Here is a 16545-nt window from a genome sequence, read left to right on the forward strand (position 1 = left end):
TTGGCCACAAACTGCCCGATAAGCCGGTGACTAGCCCCACAGGCCCTCAGACTGTTAACTGGCAGAGGCGGGGCAAGACAGGACATACCTGCACAGTGTTGGCTACACGTGTGCAAGAGGAATTGGGCCCCATGTGCACATGCACCGACACACAGGGGCACAAGCACGGTCAAGATCACACACGCAAACACCAGGGCTGGCCCTCCGTAGGGCTCCAAGACCCCCTCACACCAGCCGCCCCCACGCGCGGTCACAAGCAGGAAGCTGCCCAGACCCCCTCCCTTCCGACCTCTACTCCCCCCTCCGGTTACCATAACTCCCCCCACTCGGAAGATGCAGCGAGAACATGCGGAGGGAGCAGCTGCCGCCGCCGCCGCCGCCACCGCGGCCTCCCCAGCCCCTCCTGTGCCCACGCACACGCGCGCCCCCGCCCCACGCGCGCGGCCCCCCCGCGCGCGCTTCGTCCGCCCGGCCCTGCCCTTACCTTCGCACCACCCCGGGGTCGAGGTGTCCCCGGTGGGGAGGGCCCCTCTGCGCGGGGAGGGGCGGGTGCGGAGGGAGAGGGGGCGGCGGCCCCCTGCGCCGCCCGACGCGGTGGGGCGGCGGCGGGGCCTGGACGGCCTGGACGGCCGCGCGGTGACAGCCGCGGGAACGGCTCCCTCCGCCGCCGCTCCCGCCGCTGCCGCCGTTGCCCGGGCCCCGCCGCCGTTGCTAGGCGACCGCTGCTGCCGTGGCCGCCTCTGTCACGAGCCCCGTCGCCCGGAGACAGAGCGAGAGAGACGGGGGAGGGGGACAGAGGGACCCCCAAAACCAACTAGGCCTCCCATCATCGCCTCGTGAACAGGACCCCCACCCCCAAAAAGAGAGAGAGGGAGAGAAAGAGAGCGAGAAACCCTTGAAGGGAGTGAGGGTTTGCAGCTCCACCCAGCAGAGGAGGAGCCCTGGATTCCAATGCCCTCAAAGGTCCGGCGACCTCTCCCGGGCTGGAGCGTCCACAGCCTCAGCAAACACCTTTGCAGAGTGGAGCCCTCAAAGTCCCCAAACCCTTGATGTCTCCTGCACACCCTCCATGCTCCCTATACATTCTATTTCTCTCCGAAGATTCCAAACCTTCACCACCTACTAATTTCTAATCCTGCCCCACAAATATATACATCTATATCCGAAATCATTCTCAGCGTTTCCTAAGCCCCAATGCAGTAACCTTCACAGGCCACCTTAACTTCACCCAAAACACAGGAGACCCGCACCAAAGGCCTCGGCACTCTGAGTACTCTAAGGAGACAAGAGAACTGTGTGGGCAGAGCGGCCAACAGCGGGACACATGGCGAACGCGCTCTGTGAGCATGTTACCATTCCAGAGCATACAGGTACACACACTGCACAAACGAAAAACATACCCGACATGGACACGACAGACAGACATCATCCAATCTCTATATAGGCTTCACCACCTGGCTTGCCTCAGAGTGCTACCTACACCCTCCTGTCAGTTTCCATGACAATGACACACATCCCTGACCACTGGTCTGGGGTGCCAAAGCTGGCCCCCAAGGGCAGCGAGGCCTAGACCTATCAGCAGGCAGCGGGCTGGAGAACACAGGCGACTGGTTCTCTAAGGAAGCCTGTAACCTGGGGAGGAAGAGATGGTGGGCGGGATAAAGGGGTCTCAAGGGGTTGGATGGGGGGTTCACAGAGGGGAAATGCTGAGGAACTGGGCAGTGGCAAGGGGGTTTCCGGAGACTGAGGGCGTCTCTCTGCACCTTGGCTGCAGATCCCTGTTCCCTGCCTTCATCTCCCCTCACTGTTCCCATGGAAACCTTTTAAGCGAACTTCTCAGAGGAAGACAAAAATCTTTTTTTAAATGACTAAAGAGGGGGGTGGGGGGGCAGAAGGGAGGAGGAAGGGGAAGAGACAGATGGAGAGAGGGAGAGAGTTGGAGAGACAGTGAGGAGATGGGGGGTCTGACGGAGTTCCACCCGGAGCAGAGGGGAGGACACTGGGATCAAGGGGGGAGAGATGGAGAATGAGAAAGTGGAGAACCGAGAAAGCAGGGAGTGAACGACTGCAGAAAACGGAACCAATTGAGGGGGAAGAAGAAAAGGCCACAGGCCTGAAGATCTGAAAAAAGATGGGAGCTGGCGAGTGGAGCACAGGTCTGAGGGAGGGCGGGGACTGGGTCGTTCTCTCCAAGTTCTCAGATGGAGGAGGCGAGGGCCCGGGCCAGGAGCACAGACAGGAGACTAAAGGTCTAAGCAGATTATTTTCACAAGCACCAGGGAAACGGTCAAACTTCACTGCTGGAGAGGAGGAAGGAGCAAAGCTAAGCAGTGTATGGACACGCGGGGGCCGCTCACCAACAGCCCCGGTACCCCGCGCAGCCCGGATGAGGGCGCCCTGTCCTCGGGATCGGGATCACGGCTGCTCTCCGCCCCCGCCCGCTCCCCGCGACTGTCCGGGGCACGAGCCTGCTCGGCCTCCGTACCATGCTCGCCGTGGGGCCGCCCCTCCACTGGCACAGAGACGGTGCGTCTCAGCAGTTTGTTTCGGCTGGACTCGCTCCTCCGGTCGCGGATCAGAAGGGGGTGTATCTAGGGGATTGGGGAGTGTGTCAGACCCCACGGGCCTGCGCCGTTCCTCTCCTCTCCCCTTCCATGGAAGGCCGGCCCCTTGCCAGCCCACCTGCCCCTTCCACCCCTGCCCACTTCCCTTGGCCCTGGTGAGGGGACTTCTCGTTCCCTGCTCTCCCCCATTTCTCTAGAAACAGTCTAGAGGATTCTCCCAAACCCCACTCAGCGCTTCCCGCATATCCACAGGAGTTAGCTACCTCCTGAGTCTGGTTTCCCTGTGACCTTCAGTTCGTCCATTCTCCCTGCTTCCCTCCCAACCTCCTACCTTCCTCGCCCCCTTCTCTCCCTCAAGCTTGTCACAGCTGCATTTATAATCAGTTCCACAGCTTGTCTTCCTCCCACAGCCCGGCTTGCGGCCAGACTGGGACCCAACCTCCCCTCCCCCAAGAGGGCCTGGTCACCTCCCCCCTTTTCATCTCCCTCCTTTACCCTCTTCCCCTCTGCCCAACCTTTCCCTAGGCCTCACCTCAGCTCCCCCTGGGAGTCGCATCCTAACTCCCACCCCTACCAGAAGCTAGACTCCCATGAGGCCCCAGCCCCACCATCCACCCGATTCCAGCTCCTGCGGGCCTTCATTCTTCCAGCTCCATCTTTGCCTTCCCACTCCCACCTTCCTATCAGACAGGCTATTCCTGTTGGCCTCGGATGGCTAGTGGGTCCCTTCGGTCTCCATGTCTCATTCCTTCCTTGTCACTGCTTGCGCTGGCTCCCACCCATGTTGGCTCTCTCTTTCCCAGACCACCTAATGGACTTCAAATCCTCAGTCAAGGCTGGTGACCAACAGCAAATCACTCAAATGCCTTCCAGTACCCCAAACTTAGGTCTACCAGGCCACCGAGCTTCCTCTCAGACACTTACTTCTATTTGACCATCTGGGCATCCCCTGTCCACATTGTCACCAGCTCTCCAGGCTCCTCTACACCTGTTACCCCCAAATCCAGTCCCAGCCACACACCTCTCATTACTTCTCCCCGGTACCCCACACCCTCTAAAGATGGCTCCCTAAGTCACACCTGGGGGCCTCGCACTCTGTTCCTACAATGGAACCAACACTCCTCGCACTCTGACCACTAACCACCTCCTTCGGAACTCCCTGTCCATTTCACCTCCTCCCTCTGGAGAGTCCAGTCCTGTCCCTGCACATAGCTTCTCACAGTCCATCGCCTGCCTGCTTGGGCCTCTCCTCCTCTCGCTGCTCTTCCTCAGACCCAGCCTGCCTTGGAGAGGAGGCTCAAGTCAACCTACTCTGAAGCTCACACCCATTCATGCCAAGGTCCAGCGACCCCGGTCCTGTCGTCTGTCAGTCCCTCCAGCCGCTCCCACTTCCCCTGCCTTTCCTCAGGGTCACCCAGTCTTGGCCTGCACTGTGCCCTGTGAGGAAGAGCTAGGGGAGGAGGGGAGGAGAAAGCTGAGGGTCGCTTCACTTTGGAGGAAGGCCCCCTTTCCTCACTTGCTTCAATCTCTTCATGTTCCCTCCCCCCACAATATGGATGGGGTGAAACAGGAGGCGCCCTCAAATCTTCAGAACCATGGCTCTTCTGCAGCACAGCCAATGGCCTCAAAGGCAAAGAGGGCTGTCTCTCTTCTAACACCCTGGTTCTACATGGCAATCCCAATGGCCACCCTCCTCCCACCTCCTGCCTCTCTTCCTGGCTGTTCTTGGGGTTCTCTCCCTCTCACTGAAGAGGCCTCTCCCCAGCATCCTCTCCTCCGTGCTCTCCCCCTCTGCCCAACCTCCTCCTCAGCCCGCTCACCTCATCCTCATCCAGCATGAGCAGCTGGTTCCCAGAGATGATGCAGAACCGGGGGTTCCAACCGGGACGGTCATACGGGGAATGAACGTATTGGGTTCGGTGCATAGGGGGTCCCCGTACATCTGGGGGACAGAGACACACAAGCAGTGAGGGAGGGTCTATACTTTGGGTGTAGAAACCTAGAGCGGGGAGGAGAGTCTGCAAAGAGGGAGGAGGGACTGCCCAGAGAGGTCTTCGGTGTGAAATGCCTGGTGGTTTTAAAGGTCGGAAGATGGTCTTTCACACTGAGTGGCATCATCATAGGAGGCTCCCGGGAGGGGATGGGCTTGGTTTCGAAGATGAGAATTAGTCTTATGACACAGGGGGACTTTACTGGTGGCAGGAGAATGGGAAAACTCTGCCCCAATGTTGGAGGGGTGTTGGAGAGGTTTATGAAACTGGCAAAAGACAGAGAGGTCAGAGGAGAGGAACTGACAAGCTGTTCACAATGGATGTGGCCTCGCACGTTTAGGAGAATCTGAGGTGCCCAGCTGTAGAGAGGAAGACGGTATTCCGAAGAATATCTGAGACATGAGATCCTGAGAAATAAACATTTAGAAGAGAGGAAGGGGGGCTTACATGTTCAGAGAGGCACGAGGCCTCCCCTCTCTTCTTCCCTTCCTAATTACCCACTTCTATCCTGACGTTATCAGGGGGATCAGGGCGGGAGAAGGTTGTGAGTATACTGCTTGGATGACCAGAGATGGGATTGGCCTCTCTGTCCACAACATGCTCAGGAGTCAAGAGTCAATCCTCCTCTCCCCACCTAAGCTTCACAGGTAGAAATGAAGCCAATTCTACAGGTTGACAGCCGCACCTGGCTGTCATTGGGCACAGTGAGGAACTGAAGAAAGAGTGGAGGAGAGCGGAACAGCCAGGCCTGATGACAGAGGAACTTCCCAAGGATCTGAAGATAGATTTGGGGGTGGGGGGAGCAGGGAATGGACCAACAGTTGTCCGAGGGTCTCCCTGAGACATCTTGGCTGTCTTGCTAGCATTGTTGCCATAGACCATTTCTGGGGACATAGTGAAGGAAAGGCCTCAAGGGAGTCAGAAAAGTTAGATTGGTGACATTGGAGTGATAAGCCTAGACTTAAGAGATCAGTTGGAGAATGTTCACAGGAAGAAAATCCCAGTGCTGTCACCTTTGTGGGGTAATTAACTTGGGCACCTTTCAGGAGAACTGGCCTTTGAGCTTCGTTCCAGTCCCTTGAGTAACTTTAGGGAACTCCATCCCCTTACCGACGATGGTCATATTTACCCAAATCGCAGGTCAGACAGAAAGATGAACACCTGGGGAATTGTGCCTAAACCTCACAATGCTTTCAGAATTTCACTGTCTCGATGCTTTCTTGGAGACTCTCCTCATATTCTCTAAATATCAAAGATCACTGGTGGGGCTGAGGATTATAGCTCAGTGGTAGGGAAAAAAAACCCCAACAAAACAAACAATAACAACAACAAACCCCAAAACCGACAACAGCAACAACAAAAATCCCACTAGGATTCAAAGCCCCAGCACAACAGCAGCAACAACCTCCACCCATAACGCAGCCACTGGAGGCCTAGTTCATCTCAACACATGGTGGACCCAGAGGGAAAATCTGTGGATGCATGTAAGCAAGACACAACAGCTGCTCCAGGCTACAGCTGGGGCAAGCAGGTTAGACCTCAAGGGACACTATTCTACTGGGAACAGGAAAGGGACACCGGGGACCTTAGCTTAGGTTCAACTCTACACATGCGCGCACACACACGCATACACACACACACACACACATATGCATACATGCATACACATGAGCACACACATGCACGCGTACACAGGCACACATGCACACATACACGCACATACATGCAAGCACACACACACACACACACACACACACACACAGGCACACACACAGTCTATAGTTAAGTACACTAGTGACCCTGGGAGATGATGGAACATGGCAGAGAAAGGGGAAATGGGAAATTTTTACTGGAATGACAAATTCCACAAGAGTCCAAGACGGGGATTCCCTAGAGCCCTGTTCCAACCATCAAAACCCATGTTTTGGTACCCCCCCCAAATCTCCATCACCCAAGGAAGCAGAGGGGACAAGAAGAGAGGAATCACCAGGTTGGGGCATAAGAGGAAATAACCATGTGACAAGATGGGAAGTGGGGTAGGAAACAGAGGGTGAGCTGAGGGACAAGTAACAGGGTGGACCTAAGAGAAAAGGAAGTAATGATGGTGGTGTATGCCTAAGGCAAGTGAATGGACCAGAAGGTTTCAGCCAACATGGGTGAGCAGGGCCCGATGGGGGCTAAGACACACACAGAGCCCAGGAGCAGCAGTGATATACTAAGGTAGTTATTAGAAAAGGGGAGGGAGAGAGAAGAGATATGAGGTAGGGACCAATACAGGGGAAGGACAGAAGGGGGACTCATATAAGAAACGGACACCATATGGGGGGAAAGATATAACTGATGGACAGCAGAGGCAGGGAGGGGGACTGGAAAGAAGAGGTGGGGTGGGGAAGGGGTCAAAGCGATTAAGTGAAGGAAGCAAATGAGACCCTAAGACTGCATCTCACTTCTAAGAACCAGTCGCCCTCAGGATTGTTACCTGGCCCTTGCAACCATCCCTCAATCTTAAATGCATCCCCCCTCCCAACCAAAAAAAAAAAAAAACACTTGATCCTCCCCCTTCTCTGGCGTCCCCTCCCCCAACCCTCTCTCTCTCTCCTCTCTTCCCTCCATCTGGACCCCCCACCCCCCCACTGCCACCCTCTTTCTCCATCTGGCCCCCTTCCCTCCCTCCCTCCTCTGCTCTTTTCCTAAGTCCTATCACCCCGAGCCCCTCACCAAATTCCCTTCCCATCTCCTTGGTCTCTCACGCCGCCCGTGTTTTCATTTTCCCCTCTACCCATCTCCTAAGCCCGTGCCTCTATTTCCTTGGTAATTTCTTCCTCACTCAGCTCCCAAATCCAAACCATTTCTGCAGCCTTTCCCCAAACTCAGTCCTCCCTTCTCATCCCTTTCTGACGCGCTTTCCCTCCATCACTTCCCCTCAGCCCCTTTCAGGGCCCCGTATCTCAGCCCCTCTATCCCTTACCTACCCCTATGCCTCTAATCCCTCCTTTCCCACTGTTCCCACCTCTGCCTTTCCAGCCCTCCCCTCTCCCTCCATTTCAGCCGCTCCTTCCCCTCGGTGGCCCTGGCCCTCCCCCGCCCCCTGCCCCTCCCCCTCTTGCCCCCCCATATGGCCCTCCCCTACCCTTACCACCACCGTACCTCTGAAGGGGGCATAGGACATCGCGGGGATGCTCCCCCGATGGATGGAGGCTCGAGACCTGCTCATCAGGCCTGAGGGGGAGGGGGCGGGGGGGACGGGGAAGAAAAAGAAGAGAGAAAGAGGGGGAGAGAAAGGGGGAGAGGGAGGAGGTGGAGGAGGAGGAGGAGGAGGAGAGAGGAGGAGAGAGGAGCGGAGAGGAGCAGAGAGGAGGAGAGAGGAGGAGGAGGAGGAGAATAAGAGCCAACGGCAGCAGCGGCAGCAGAGAGAGAGGGGGGGCGGGGGAAGCGAGCTAGAGAGGAGAGAGCAGGAGGAGGAGGGAGAGACTGCAGCCCCCACCCCTACTCAGGGAGACCCGGAAAGAGAGAGCGCGACGGACCCCTGACTCATACACACCAGAGACCTGAAGAAGCTAACCCAAGACCCTGAGACAGACCCCAGACCCAGACCCAGACCCAGAGAAAGATATTTCAACCCTCATTCCATACTCAACAAATTGGGTCTCACAGATCCAAATCTAGAAGGAAGAGACCTCTGAGCTCAGAACACTCCCCACTCTGAACCCAAATTAAAGAAAGGAGTCATGGATCAGAATATGGGTTCCCCAAACCCATATTAATCTTATTCGAACCCTGGACTGGTAGTTTGGGGGATCTAAAACAGAGACCTAGACCCAAAGGAAAACATGAAGCCAATATTAGAAAAGAGTCCCAGGCCAGAATTAGATTTCAGAATCTAGCTTGAGATAAGAAACCCCACATTCATGTCTCAAAGAAACTGCAAACTTGGGGACGAGGGAGGAGACATTCGGCTGACCCAAAGATGAAGATGACCACACAGAGATCTAAATAAAATACATTCCATCTGAAAGGTCTGAGTTGGTGATGGCAGGACTCCATTCCCTGAAGCAACTCGACAGGTAACTCAGACCCTAGGAAGGGCCCAAATATTGGACCCCCGCCCCCATCACCTACACACACAAGGGTCTCAGAGACCAGCCCCCTCCCAACTCAAGAAGGAAATGCAGGAGCCTAACATCAGCCACCCACGCCAAGGACCCCAGACCTTGGAGGGAGGGCTAATATTTGGGCGGCAGAGCCCTTTTTCCTGCTGTCTCCTCCCTCTTTTCTGGCCTCTCACTGGTCCCCTCTCCATTTTTTTGGGTCACTGGATGTGTTTAGGCTCCAGGGAGGTTATGTAGGGCAGGTCCTGGCTCCTTGGGGGAATGGATGAAGGTAAGGATACCCAAGACAGGACTGTAAGGGCCAGTCCTGGGGAGAAGAATCAGCAAGGGAGAAAGAACAGGGCCATCCCTCTGAACTCTTAACCTGCAACTCTCCTATGTCAGACACTTGGTCCTAAGCTTTGGGTTCTCGGCATCTCCCATCACCCACTAGCCCATTTACAGGTGTCACCCAGGGCTTTGCAAAGGTGTCTTTCCTCACCCAGCCCTGGCAATGCCATGCCTGAGCCTGCCTGATCACTGCCCCCTACCCAGGGACAGCTGGCTTCTCAGTTCGGTGCTAACGCAAGGGCGGGCGGGGTGGTTTGTGGGGGGGGCACTGTCCCCACCCAAGGCTGCTCCGACGCTCTCACTGCTCCCCGCCTGTCAGCGCGGGGAGGGAGGGGGACTGTTACTAGGCACACTCCGGGGCCTCAGGACGACTCCCCGGCCCCTGCCTGACGCAGCGAGAGCGCGGGTCGCCAGGTCCCACATCACGTGGCCGGCGAGGCCGACCGGAGATTGGCCTCCGCTCGCTGCTCCTGAGGCGGCGCCTCCTGAAAGGACAGGCCTCATCACGTGACGGCGGGCCGCCGCAGCAGCGTTCCCCTGCCAGCAGCGGGCTCAGGCTTCACGGAAGTGGGCGGTCTACTCCTGCGCACGTCCTCGGACCAAGCTGCCGATTGGCCAGGGGGCCGGACGCCACGCCCTCTTAGGGAGGCATGGCTAGCGGGCCATTCGAGGGCCGGGATTGGCCAGGTCTGGAGATTCTGGGAAGGCAGGGCTGCTCCTGTCACGTGGTGTGCACTGTTTTCTCGTCACGTGGCTTCTGCAGGTAAGGGGAGACCGCTCCGCCCGGGGCTCCCGATCCTTCCTCGGTGAAATGAGCGGCCTTTGATCTCTCCTTTTCTCTACCAGCGCGGGCTGCATGAACTGGGGGCGGGCGCTCGGCGTCCTACTCGGCGGAGGGGTGAGTCTGGTCCCGCCCCTTCCGGTCTCGAAGTCTGGCCGAGTTTCATCCGCCGAACCGAGGAGCTGTCCCAAGTTTTAAGTTTCAGGGACATTTTTCTTCCTAGTGCAGAAAAGGCAGGGCAGAGGCCTGGTGTCTGCCCCAAAAGGCAGCCCGGGTGCGGTTTCCTGGTGCAGTTGTGGGGACACTGAATCCGCCCCCCTCCCCTGCTCCAGGCCACGCTGCTCCTGTCGTTTCTTTGCATGCCTGCACTACTGCCGGTGGCTTCCCGCCTTCTATTGCTACCCCGAGCTCTGCTGTCCATGGCTTCTGGAAGCCCTCCGTCCCAGCCGTCGCCGGCCTCGGGCTCCGGCTACGTTCCAGGATCAGTCTCTGCAGCCTTTGTCACTTGTCCGAACGAAAAAGTCGCCAAGGAGATTGCCAGGTGGGGGAACTTCGGCCCGAGGACCTACGAGGGAAAGTTGGGGATAGGGAGAGGGTGCTGTCTCTGGGGTACTAGCACAACTCCAGGCCGTGCGCACTCTGATCTCGCTTCACCCTCAGGGCAGTGGTAGAGAAGCGCCTGGCAGCCTGCGTTAACCTCATCCCGCAGATCACATCCATGTGAGTTGTCAGTTAGAAACTTAATCTAACTTGAGGGGGCTGAGAGCTTTTTCTGGGAGAAATTTTCCTTTTCCAAGACTTGTTTCCTTCTTTCTCTGACCTCCTCAGCTATGAATGGAAAGGAAAGATCGAGGAAGATAGTGAGGTGCTGATGGTGAGAAAACTCCCCTCCTGCCCGGCTCCTTTGACAACTCTGGCTCTCTTTCACCTGACACCAGGTTGAACTGTGTCTGTCTTTGCCCTTTAGATGATTAAAACACAAAGCTCCCTGGTCCCTGCTCTGACAGAGTTTGTCCGGTAAGAACTGAGGTTTTCTTTTGGTGGTGGTGGTACTGGGGGATGAACCAGGTGGGGCCTTGAGCATTCCAGGCAAGCAGGCACTCTGCTGCTGAGTGAGACACACACATACCATCCCAGGCTTGGTAAAAAGAGGTCCAAGATGGATACTGTGTGGTGGGGCTTACTGGGGAGTCCAGGGCTGGTGGCTTAGTGGGTGTGTCTTTGGGTGTCTGAATAACCCCGGCCCTGTCGCTTTGCAGATCTGTGCACCCTTATGAAGTTGCCGAGGTGATCGCACTGCCCGTGGAGCAAGGGAATCCCCCGTATCTGCACTGGGTGCACCAGGTCACGGAATCAGTGTCAGGCTCTGGCAAGGCCCTACCATGACAAGCCCTGTTCCCGCCACAGCTTCCTCTGCTCAATGCTCTTGGGCTTCCACATGATGACTGAGCCCCTAATAAATCCTCTCCTGCTCTCGAGGCCCATTTCTCTTGTGACGTAGATGTGGTTGGGGAAGATGGAGAGTGCCTCTGTCCATCGTTCAAAATGACTCATGATGCCTGCTATAGGTTTATTTCTCTTTATTAGTCATACAGTCTGGAATCCTGGACCCCCCCCCCCCAGTCTCTATACCCCAGGGTTAAATACTCTTAAAAAATATTTCAAAAGCTGTAACAAAATAACATCAAAGGGAATGGGAGGGGGGTTAGGAGTCATCAAGGGGCAGAGAAGAGGACCTCTTCTCCAACCCCCTGGATTCCAGCCTGGGCAGGAGGGAGAACCACTCCGTCTCTCCAGGTACATCCCAGCTGTAGGTGAGGTCAGAGGTCAGGGCGTGAAAGTGCCAGTGTGTGCATGGGGAGGTGAGCACAAGTGAGCTGTCAGAAGATGCCCCCTCCTCCCCACTCGACTAGGTACTGCACAGAGCCATCAGGCCGCACTCTTCGAGCAAGGACCCTGACAGGGTCACCCCGGGACAGGTAGCTAACCCCACCTCGGACTCCTCCCCCAGTCCCCGGAGACAAACTACGGCACAAGGGAGAAGGGGGCAGTGAATGTCTAGAAAGGCCTGGGGTCAGGGCTGGGACCGAGGAAGACGAGGCAGTCATTGAGTGGGGAGAACTTTTAGGGATGTCTGTGGGGAAGCCAATGTGAAGTTCCAGAGGTGACCTGGAAGAGAGAAGACAACAGTAAGACTAGACGGGCCAGTTAGATGAGGGTGGTATGCCATTGAACACAACATTCAAGGCAGACGGGTGGCCATGCCTTTGAGAGACTAAAGCCTAAGGTCACATAAGGAAAGGAGGGGACTGGCGTTGACAGGATAGACTCACCTGTCTGGGGGTTCACTGTCCCCAGAGGTCCCTGCAGTGCTGGCAGAAGGGTGGAAGGAGGCGAACATCCGGATGGGGCTGCTGGGGTTGGGAACAGGCAGGTCAGCACCGGGAGCAGGGAAGCATGCCTTCCCTGAGAAGGTCGGAGCTCACACTACACTAACTACCAGAAGGCTGGGCGGCAGTTAGCTCTACGCCTCTTTGGTACAAGAATTGAGATGAGGGGTTGGGGGTTTAGCTCAGTGGTAGAGTGCTTGCCTAGCAAGCGCAAGGCCCTGGGTTTGGTCCTCGGCTCAAAAAAAAAAAAAAAAAAAAAAAAAAAATTGAGGCGAGAAGGCGGAAAGGGAAAACAGTTGCAGGTGACAGAGTCTGGAGAAGGGAATGACTGGGTACATCTGAACCGGGTACTGACCTGGGCAGACAGCGGGCGTCTGTGGGCCGGAAGTTGTAGCCGCTGCTGCCCTGGTAGCTCTGGTTAGGGCTGGGGGGTGGTGGAGACTCTGAGGCCTGTAGAAGAAGGCAGAGGGGCTGTGAGATGACCCTTGGCTCCTTCACACACACCCCCACCGGTTTGCCCCATGGGATTCCCCTGCCCTTGTACCTGCAGGGCCCTCTGCTCCTGGGACCCATGCCGACTGTGAGCTGCTGTGGGTGGCCCCAGTTCCTCCACTTTCCCCTTCTGCCTCCTCCTCAAGGGTTCTGGCTCCGACTTCCGTCGTTTCCCCAGGGGACGTGAGACCCCTCCCCCAGGGCCCTGCCCTGAAGGGAAGCTGTAAGAGGCCTCCTTATCCCCCCAGCCCCCTCCCAGGCACCCCAAGACCCCCATTTTCTGTACATGTACCCTCCAAACAGATCCTTGAGAATTTCCCCCATCCCCCCTGGACCAGTGACCTGGTGGGGGATCCATCTCCAGTGAGAAGCTCCACAGGAGGAGGGGTCCGAGCATGGAGACCAAAAAGGCATTTCCTCTTTTTAATCTCCCTCCCTGAAATGAAACTGGGACAAGGGGGAAATCCGCAGGTCAGGGCAGTTGCCAAGTCCCCTCATCCAGGCTGGCACATCACTCCCTCAGCCTCCCTCTTCCGACTCACCGGTCCTTGTGGCTGTTAAGGGCAGAAAGGAGCTTGGAAGAGCGTTCTCCTTTGGGAGTGTCTGAAAGCTGAAGGGAGAGGGTAAATGGGTCCCAGGGAGCACGCATTCCTTGTTCCAAAAACCGCAGTTCTCAAACTTTAGAACCCTTACCTCCCCCAGGAGCAGACTGTCCCAATTCTCAGAGGTGAAGGGGAGAATCTCTCGGTCAAAATCGAAATATTTCTTCTTACAGCAAACGCTGAGATGGTAGAGAACAAGATGGGCCACATCCACCCTGGAGGAGCATGAGATTGTCAACAGCAGCAGCATTATGGAGTCAGGAGTCATAGGGTAAAATGGCGGAGAGCACCATCCTTCTCACCAGCGAAGCTGTAACCTCCGGACTTTCTCAGGGCCGCCCCGGCACACACAGCATTCAAATTCATAGAATCTGTATATGGGTCAGGACAGAGGGACCTCACTCAACCCTCCTGTACGAGCTGCAGAGGGCTAACTAGTCAGTCGGGAGAGCGGGAGAGAGAGCACCCCAGGCTCCTGTGCAGTCTCCCTGGGTCTCACCTGTCTCCGTAGAGGAGGGGCTTGCTCAGACACTGGGTGCAGGCCTCATGGAACCACTGGAGGCAGCTCCGGCATTGCAGCATTTTCAGGTTCCACCTCAAGGGGAAGACAGCGCCATGGCCCTCAGCCTTCTTCAAACCACAGGGCCCCCCCCTCACCCTCTTCGTTCCCCTCTGTCCTGGGCTCTACCACCACAAAACACCCCGTGGCTGGCCCTGCTCTTCCTTCACTTACTCCCCCGGGCCCCCGCAGTAACAGTAGCTCTGCTGCCTGTTGCTCAGATGTCCGGCGTCCCAGTCCAGCCCTTTCAGACCGTACGGCAGGGAGAGTTTCATGCCCAGCATGGCCCGGGCATAGGGACCCTTCTTCAGGGCACCTCCCCTCTGCAGAGGAAAAGAGGGAAGCCTCAGAGGGCAGGGAAGGAGGAGAGGTCACGGGAGGCTCCCACACAAGCAGGCAGAGAGGTGCCTTTACCTTTGTGGCAATCGCAAAGACACACTGGCGGCAGACCCAGGAGCTGCCCTCTCCTTCTCCAGGGGCTGGGGCCCTGGGGACGTGACAGTCCTGGTGATAGGCTGAATGAGGAGAGAAGGCCACAGAGTGTGTGCATCTAAGTCCTGACCAGGGCATTTAAGACCGGTCCCGCTGGCAGGTCTCATCCTGACACTCGAGTTGAGTCAACGGGCTTCTAGCAGTTGAGGACCTTGCCCAAGGAAGCTTGGTTAAGAAATGTGAGCGAGCTAGGGCAGGCCCTCAGCCTTGTCACCTGCATCCACGCTCCCTCTCCCTGTACTGAGATGAGGTGACAGGGTGAGGACTGGCCCAGGCAGGAGACCTGCGTGACTCACGCTATGAGGGAGGGTAACCCTTCTAGCGGTAACCCTGAAGACCCAGGGCAAACTGCACCCCCTAAACATCCCGCCCTCTCACCATGGCGACACTTCTCACAGCTGACCAGCCGGTTCCCAGGGACCACGGTCTCAGAGTGACACACACAACAGAGGAGCTCCTCGCCAGGAAGGGCGGCTGTGAGGGAACAAAGTGTCAGGAGGCCCACTTCAACCCAGCGTCCCCATCGGCTCCAGCTGCTGCAGAGGGAAGCTGTGCTCTGAAGGGTCTCACCTGGGCTGATGTCCTTCCATAGAACTAGAAACTGGGAATCATCCTCAAACTGGACCAGACACACCTCCCGCGCACTGTCCACCTGGAGTGGATGACCAAGACCGTAAAGTGGGGGCAGGAATCAGACCGGCCTGGGAAGGCAGGGGATCAGAGGTGGGCCTCACCTTTTTGATGGTGCCCAAGTACAGGAGCCCATCAGTCCATCTCGCCAGCACATCTTGACCCTCCCAAAGCCGAGGTCTGGGGCCTGAGGTGGGAGCAGGGGAGGCTGGGTCCCAAAGAGAGGGAGCACCCAAACGGCTCAGCCGGGGGAGCTGCGCCATTGCATCCTGGGGTGGGCTATTCCGAAACAGGATGGTTAGAGTTTATGAGCGCTGAGAAAGTGTCCCTGTGTGGGTTGTTTTCTGTTACGGATGAAGAAACCCTGACCCTGACCAGGAATCTCCAACCCCAGTCTCGTAATCCTTTAGAACCCCGAGGAGGCAGGTCGTTCTGGTCAGCTTCTCTACTCCACTCCTTTCCATCTCCCCTGCCTAGCTCCGTAGTATCCCAGCTCCTCCGGACCTCCGGTGGAAAAGATGTTTGCAGAATCAAGGTTACCACTTAGTTTCACCTTTCCCAGCTGTGTAGAGGTAGCCTAACTGGGGCAATCTGTTGCCCGGAGATGTTTGGGAGCTTTTCTAAAGACGTTAAAGGAGTAGAAACAGCTGCCTCCCCAGGCTTGTGTGTCTTATTTAGAGCCACCATCCTGGTGCCAGGTTATGTTAGGTCACCCTCAAATTTGGGGCTCCTTGACCTGGGATTAGATAACTTCCCTGAGTGCCCCAGGAGGGGGGCGTGTCCCTGTCCAAGTCTCTACTCCCCTACACTGCCAGTCCACGGAGGGACTTGAGTCGCCCCAGCACAGATCCCAAACTGGGACCAGGAGGCTCCCCCAGCCCTTCTTGCGCACCGACCCCCGGCTCCCTGCCCCCCCCCCTCCGGGCCTCCCGCCTTCTCCTTACCGGTGACAGCTGGGGCAGCTGGAAGCCAGGTAGGGGCAGACCCAAGAGACCTGGGTGAGTCCCCGGTGCGGGAAGACTGAGTGTGAGCGCCGAGGGGCGTGCAGGTGGAGGCCAGGGGGGTCCCCGGGCCCAGCCCCTCCGTCCTGGCCGCTCTGGGGCGTATGACGCAGCAGCCAAAGCAGCAGCAGCGGCAGGAGGAGTCGACAGAAGGAGGGAGGAGAGTGGAGGGTGGGGAGCACCAGTGGGAGGAGACGACGGAGGGGCGGGTAGGCAGCACCTCCCTCACCTCCAGTAGGCCCGGAGGGCGCTGCGCTATTGGAGGCGCGGCCGGTCGGGGAGGACGAGGAAATCCCTGTAGCCCCCTTTTCGGATAGGAGGCTTGCTCTGAGGGCAGCAGGAAATAACCTTCTTGGCAGCTAGCCTGCAGGTCAGGGCCGGGCCCCGCCCCATGCCACATCCGTTAGTTGCCCCGCCCCCGTGGCCACTCCAAGCTCCGCCTCCGCACGCGGAACCGCCCTCCTCATTCACGCTTTCTGTTGCCCCGCCCTTCTGCGCACGCGTAGCCCCGCCCGCGCGCCGCACCTGGGCACACAGCCACTCCTCCCGCGGCGAGCACTGGCATGGCCGTGCTCCTCTAAGAGGGAAAGGACCAGGGGCTACT

At 57.4% G+C, this 16545-nt stretch overlaps 3 protein-coding genes across 18 annotated transcripts in view; 1 reads left to right on the forward strand and 2 right to left on the reverse strand.

Annotated features, from left to right (window-relative positions):
* The window catches only part of Syngap1 (synaptic Ras GTPase activating protein 1), a 30069-nt gene extending 22238 nt beyond the window's left edge, over window positions 1–7831 (reverse strand). For 7 of the 11 annotated variants that reach the window (XM_032889241.1, XM_032889239.1, XM_032889238.1 and 4 more), the window contains exons 1-3: window positions 7703–7810; window positions 4385–4506; window positions 2486–2591 (exon numbers count right to left, since the gene is read on the reverse strand). In XM_032889241.1, coding sequence (XP_032745132.1) covers window positions 2486–2591; window positions 4385–4506; window positions 7703–7769 — 295 coding nt within the window. In that variant the 5' untranslated portion in view covers window positions 7770–7810. Of the gene's footprint in view, window positions 1–311; window positions 389–2485; window positions 2592–4384; window positions 4507–7702 lie in introns of those variants that run through there. The other 4 variants (XR_004386226.1, XM_032889247.1, XM_032889250.1 and 1 more) reach the window with 4 other exon arrangements.
* A 1798-nt stretch (window positions 7832–9629) lies between these two features.
* Cuta (cutA divalent cation tolerance homolog) lies at window positions 9630–11254 on the forward strand. 3 transcript variants are annotated; one of them, XM_032889254.1, is made up of 7 exons: window positions 9647–9757; window positions 9841–9892; window positions 10108–10316; window positions 10436–10495; window positions 10604–10649; window positions 10743–10792; window positions 11035–11254. In XM_032889254.1, exons 2-7 carry the CDS (start codon window positions 9851–9853, stop codon window positions 11159–11161), a joined length of 534 nt encoding a protein of 177 aa, XP_032745145.1. In that variant the 5' UTR covers window positions 9647–9757; window positions 9841–9850; the 3' UTR covers window positions 11162–11254. The 3 variants fall into 3 exon arrangements, with proteins under 3 accessions (XP_032745147.1, XP_032745145.1, XP_032745146.1); XM_032889255.1 differs by lacking the exon at window positions 9841–9892 and having other exon boundaries at window positions 9662–9757; XM_032889256.1 differs by lacking the exons at window positions 10743–10792; window positions 11035–11254 and having other exon boundaries at window positions 9630–9757; window positions 10573–10653.
* An 86-nt stretch (window positions 11255–11340) lies between these two features.
* Window positions 11341–16304, reverse strand: Phf1 (PHD finger protein 1). 4 transcript variants are annotated; one of them, XM_032889252.1, is made up of 15 exons: window positions 15885–16302; window positions 15045–15219; window positions 14881–14962; window positions 14689–14784; window positions 14233–14333; window positions 13993–14141; window positions 13759–13854; window positions 13562–13630; window positions 13351–13474; window positions 13200–13267; window positions 13000–13104; window positions 12710–12878; window positions 12521–12615; window positions 12109–12186; window positions 11341–11944 (listed from the first exon to the last, which is right to left on the reverse strand). In XM_032889252.1, the coding sequence occupies exons 2-15, from the start codon at window positions 15201–15203 to the stop codon at window positions 11656–11658; spliced, it is 1680 nt and encodes a 559-aa protein (XP_032745143.1). In that variant the 5' UTR covers window positions 15204–15219; window positions 15885–16302; the 3' UTR covers window positions 11341–11655. The 4 variants fall into 4 exon arrangements, 2 of the variants coding, with proteins under 2 accessions (XP_032745143.1, XP_032745142.1); XM_032889251.1 differs by having other exon boundaries at window positions 12109–12189; window positions 15885–16301; XR_004386228.1 differs by lacking the exon at window positions 11341–11944 and having other exon boundaries at window positions 12710–12867; window positions 15885–16304.
* Between the last annotated feature and the right edge of the window lie 241 nt (window positions 16305–16545).

This window comes from Rattus rattus, chromosome 18, assembly GCF_011064425.1.
Source record: "Rattus rattus isolate New Zealand chromosome 18, Rrattus_CSIRO_v1, whole genome shotgun sequence".
In the NCBI taxonomy this organism is placed as follows: domain Eukaryota; kingdom Metazoa; phylum Chordata; class Mammalia; order Rodentia; family Muridae; genus Rattus; species Rattus rattus.

Bases quoted from the DNA above. Each gene is read 5' to 3' on its own strand.
- Cuta (XM_032889254.1), top strand. From the start codon at position 9,851: ATGAACTGGGGGCGGGCGCTCGGCGTCCTACTCGGCGGAGGG. The intron at 10,650-10,742 runs GTGAGAAAACTC...TTTGCCCTTTAG, and splicing joins AAGATAGTGAGGTGCTGATG to ATGATTAAAACACAAAGCTC. The intron at 10,793-11,034 runs GTAAGAACTGAG...GTCGCTTTGCAG, and splicing joins GCTCTGACAGAGTTTGTCCG to ATCTGTGCACCCTTATGAAG.
- Phf1 (XM_032889251.1), bottom strand. From the start codon at position 15,203: ATGGCGCAGCTCCCCCGGCTGAGCCGTTTGGGTGCTCCCTCTCTTTGG. The intron at 14,963-15,044 runs GTGAGGCCCACC...CATCCACTCCAG, and splicing joins ACTTGGGCACCATCAAAAAG to GTGGACAGTGCGCGGGAGGT. The intron at 13,268-13,350 runs GTAAGGGTTCTA...CTCTCCCTTCAG, and splicing joins ACAGTCTGCTCCTGGGGGAG to CTTTCAGACACTCCCAAAGG.